Source organism: Octopus sinensis, linkage group LG15, assembly GCF_006345805.1.
Source record: "Octopus sinensis linkage group LG15, ASM634580v1, whole genome shotgun sequence".
NCBI classification, from domain to species: Eukaryota; Metazoa; Mollusca; class Cephalopoda; order Octopoda; family Octopodidae; genus Octopus; species Octopus sinensis.
This window is the reverse complement of record NC_043011.1, coordinates 23,170,277-23,174,952: the sequence shown is the minus strand read 5'-3', so window position 1 is coordinate 23,174,952 and position 4,676 is coordinate 23,170,277. Positions and strand designations below refer to the sequence as shown.

Sequence of the window (4,676 nt, the reverse complement as noted above, 5' to 3'; positions counted from 1 at the left end):
AACCCTGCAATGTTATTCTAAAAGTAAATAATTACATTTTCAAAATCTCTAAGCTACAATATATTACATGATTAATTTTTTTTAAATGCGAATAAGTATACATTATATCTGTAGTGTGAAGGCACATGGCTCAGTGGTTAGAGCGTTGGTGCTCACAATCATGAGGTAGTGAGTTCGATTCCTGGACCGGGCTGAGTGTTGTGTTCTTGAGCAAGACACTTTATTTTATATTGCTCCAGTTCACTCAGCTGTAGAAATGAGTTGTGACATCCCTGGTGCCAAGCTGTATCGGCTTTTGCTTTTCTCTTGGATAACATCAGTGACATGGAAAGAGAAAGTTTGTATGCATGGGCGACTGCTGGTCTTCCACAAACAACCTTGCTAGGACTTGTGCCCCGGAGGGGAACTTTCTAGGTACTTCCCATGGTCATTCATGACCAAAGGCAGCCTTTACCCTTTATTTGACAGAGTAATCTGTATGCTAAAGGGTTAAAAGATAATGGTGAACAAACAGTTTTTAATCAGAGAACTAGAAGCAATATTAGTATAAGTTGGTATTATAAGCGCTAAACTGAAACATATTATTTGAAAGTCTAAATGTATATGAAAATAGAAAGATATTATGCTTACCAAGTGAAAGTTTAGTTGTAAACCTAAGGCAAGCACCAAATATTCATAATGAACCTGAAATAGAAGAAAATTCAAATGTTTTCATCAGAAACAAATAGTAATTCATATGGTGGGCTTTTAAATGTAACTGTTACTAGCATTATTGATATCTGGTAATAAGGTGGTAAGCTGGCAGAAACGTTAGCAAGCCAGGCGAGATGCTTAGCGGTATTTCGTCTGCCGCTATGTTCTGAGTTCAAATTCCACCAAGATCGACTTTGCCTTTCATCCTTTCGGCGTCGATAAATTAAGTACCAGTTATGCACTGGGGTCAATGTAATCGACTTAATCCCTTTGTCTGTCCTTGTTTGTCCCCTCTATGTTTAGCCCCTTGTGGGCAATAAAGAAATAAGAATCATTAGCAACCCGGGCAAAATGTTTAATGGCATTTTGTCCATCTTAACGTTCTAAGTTCAAATTCTACCGAGGTTGACTTTGTCTTTCATCCTTTCAGAGTCAATAAATTAAATACTAGTGAAACACAGGGGTCAATGTAATCGACTAACCCTGCATCCCCTAAAATTTCAGGCCTTGTGCCTTTAGCAAAAAGGATTAATGATGTCTAGTAATACAGTAGATATCAAGAATACTTTTTACTGATATCAGCACCAAGTAAACTCTGAATGGTAGTTTTCCTTCACCGAGTAACAAACAGGAAAATCAAGTGATCAGTCAGTCACTGCAAGAATGGCTATGATTATCAGTCTACTTAATCAGGTCTGACTTAGTCAGTCCATGTTGTAGGAGTAAATCTGATAGATGGAAACTGTATGGAAGACTGTTATATATCTGTATGTGTCTATTTTATATGTGTACATGTTTGACTCTGCCACCTTACTGTCACTGTTTGAAAACTGGTGTCAGCATCTTTATGTCAGAGGTTCAACAAATGCAGTGAATAAAATAGTTCCAGATTTAAAAAATAGGTACTATGGTGAATTTGATTGACTATACACTTCCAGGCTGTGCCTCAACAAGGCTGAAACGAGTAAAAAAAGATAGAAAATATTGGAATATGTGATGATGATGATGATGATGATGATGATGATGATGATGGTGGTGGTGATGGTGATGGTGGTGGTAGTGGCGGCAGTGGTGGCGATGGCAATGGTGATGGTAGTGGAGATGATGATAATGGCATTCTTGCTGTTGTTGTTCATTTTTAATTAAGTACACATAATAATTACCACTCCAGTAACTGCATCTTTTCAAAGTAAATTGTTACCCTATATCAAATTTGTGTTAGGAAGTATGTTCCATAATATACTTCCTCCTTGAAAATTGGAACATCCTAATTTAGAATCCATTTAGCAATTAGTCTGTCATGTTCCCAAAACAAATGCTGATTTCAAGTTTTGGCACAAGGCCAGTAATTTTGGGGGTGGGAGTAAATCAATTACATCAACCCCAGTGCTCAACTAGTACTTATTTTATCAACCCCGAAAGATTGAAAAGCAATGTTGGCCTCAGCAGAATTTGGACTCAGAACATAAAGATGGACGGAATGCCACTAAGCATTTTACTCAGTGTGTTAATGATTCTGCCAGCTTGTCACCTTACCAATACAAATATTGTTAATGGTAGTGATAAGGTGGTGAGCAGGCAGAATTGTTAAGAGCATCTGAATAAATGCTTTGTAGCATTTCTTCCAGCTCTTTACATCCTAAGTTCAAATACGGCAGAGGTTAACTTTGCCTTTCATCCTTTCAGGTTTGAATAAAATAAAGTGCCAACTCCAGTACTGGGAACGGTGCAATTGAGTTATCCCACCCTCCTCTCAAAACGTTGGCCTTGAACGAAAACTTGAAACTATTAATGGCCTTAAAAGTTTATCGCTTAATTAATTAATGAACGTATGCTGAGCCATTAATTATAATGTTTTTTGTGTTTTTGTGAAAGATAATCTGCGTCATTAAGTTTGAACAAAAATGTTTCACTTTGACTTCACAGTTGAGCAGGTTAAAGTGAGGTAAGTTATCCAGCTGTAAAGATATTAGATACTCCAACAATACACAAGTTTTTTTCTCAAAATTTGTAAAACTTCCTAATCAAGGACCAATAAATAACAACAAAAAAAGTATAAATAAAACACCTAAAACAAAACAGTAAACTAAAGTAGCTTTGATGAGATGAAATTTCTGAACTACGTGGGTCAATGGTTCAGTTCAAGCTCTGAGCTATTTTCTTCACTGAATTTAGCATTAATAGTAATGTATGGTGAAGCTAATGCTCATCTGAGGAGAGTTGATAAGACTAGAACATGTCCAATATATTCTCCCTTACTAGCTGAAATTATTAGAAAACTATTAATGATTGAGCTAATGTCTCTTCTTTATAATTATTATCTAATTATTTTTAATTATCTTCTTCATGCTTGCTATGTTAAATATCTTGAGGATACATAGACTAGACATCGTATGGAGGCTCTAAACATCTCACGGTATGAGCACAAAATAAAAGAAGAGATTTACAGACACATTCCATTCATCTCTACTACTGTTGCTCAATGCAGGGTAAGCTTTGCTAGTCACTGCTGTCATGCTGGACAACAGGCAATATCAGATGTATTTTGGAGACATCCAAACCCTAACAGAGGATGAAAATCACTCAACTACAGTAATATTATTGGCAGAAATACATAAGATGAAATGGAGGACCTTCCAAGACTTAGTGTGGCTTAGTAGAATGCATCTCAGCTGCAGCCATTCAAAGACAACATTAAATTTGTCAACATTAGTTTAACTTAAAAGTAAAGTTGATTGAAAAAGAAAAAATTCTGAGGCTCAATAAAGCAGCTTTGAAGCTGATATTTTGTATCATTTGATTAACTTTTGAAATTATACATTTGTATTATTAAATGTCCAGCATTAGTTCCAGCCCTTGTTGCAGTGCTGTGGCTTGTATACCTCAATGACCCTGAGAGTCAGAACACAAGCTCCTAGTATGGTCTCCAATGCTGAACAGGTCAAAGGACAGATGCTCGACTAATACAGACCATCTCTTCCCAGAGATAAAAATGGATTTGCATAGGGCCAACATCCTATGTAGAATAAAGCAAAGTTAAAGAAGCATTGATTACAATTCAAAACCAACAAAGCCTGGGAGAAGAAGGTCTTCTTTTAGGGAAACATATACTTTAAAAATAGCAGGAAGCAAAATGGTGAGGTAGTGCTGAAAAAAGCAGGGATCCAATTACAGAGAAGCAGAAAAGCCAGCCTAGAATGTAGGACAGTGAGGGGCGGGGGTGTCATTGACAGCTGATGTTTCATAGGGAATGAAGGGCTTAAGTAAATCATTATCAAACATAAAAGAAAACAACATTATACCTTGCTGCCATCTTTGAGAGTAACAAAGTTTTTGTCTGGATTAAAGCCGACAACTGAATCGTTAATCCATTCACTGTTTGGTGGTATCACTGAAGCCATGGTTCTCCTGGAATCGCTTAGTTTTTTCAATCCTCCACCAACTAACGTCCATAATGGTTGATAGTAATGCTCCTGTCAATAAAATGTAGGAAAAAAAATTAATTAAAATTAAAATTCAGTTTTGTTAGATGTATATGACTGAATCATCACCTCCATCAGTATCACCATCATCACCACTACCATCACTTAATCATTACCATCATCACTATCCTCCACACCACTAACTCCATATGTTATCCCCTCCATATGTTATCCCCACCATATATCATCACTGCTGTGTACTATCGACATACACTGCATAAGGTAATGAGGAAGCCTCTATGAAATCGTTTAACCTGCTAGAAGTAACACCCAAATTTCCTTCAACTCACAGTCTACCATCTTAGTAAAGGAACACTACATAACATAGTCCTTGGTTCTCTGTACATAAGAAAAAAAAGATGGGATGATCGTGGTGGGATACCTTTGATCATAAGTATACTAGATTAGGATGGGCATGAGGCTAAACAACACAGTCCTTCCTACTTTGAAACGGAAATATGAGGCGTGAGACGTGGGGAAACAGAGTAGCGTAGCCTTCAT

General features: G+C 36.8%; 1 protein-coding gene across 1 annotated transcript in view; it reads right to left on the bottom strand.

Annotated features, from left to right (window-relative positions):
- The window catches only part of LOC115219975 (sulfide:quinone oxidoreductase, mitochondrial), a 33,482-nt gene extending 28,806 nt beyond the window's left edge, over positions 1 to 4,676 (bottom strand). The window contains exons 1-3 of the mRNA XM_036509812.1: positions 4,620 to 4,676; positions 3,996 to 4,166; positions 631 to 684 (exon numbers count right to left, since the gene is read on the bottom strand). Of these exons, the coding sequence (XP_036365705.1) occupies positions 631 to 684; positions 3,996 to 4,166; positions 4,620 to 4,676 (282 nt within the window). The remainder of the gene's footprint in view (positions 1 to 630; positions 685 to 3,995; positions 4,167 to 4,619) is intronic.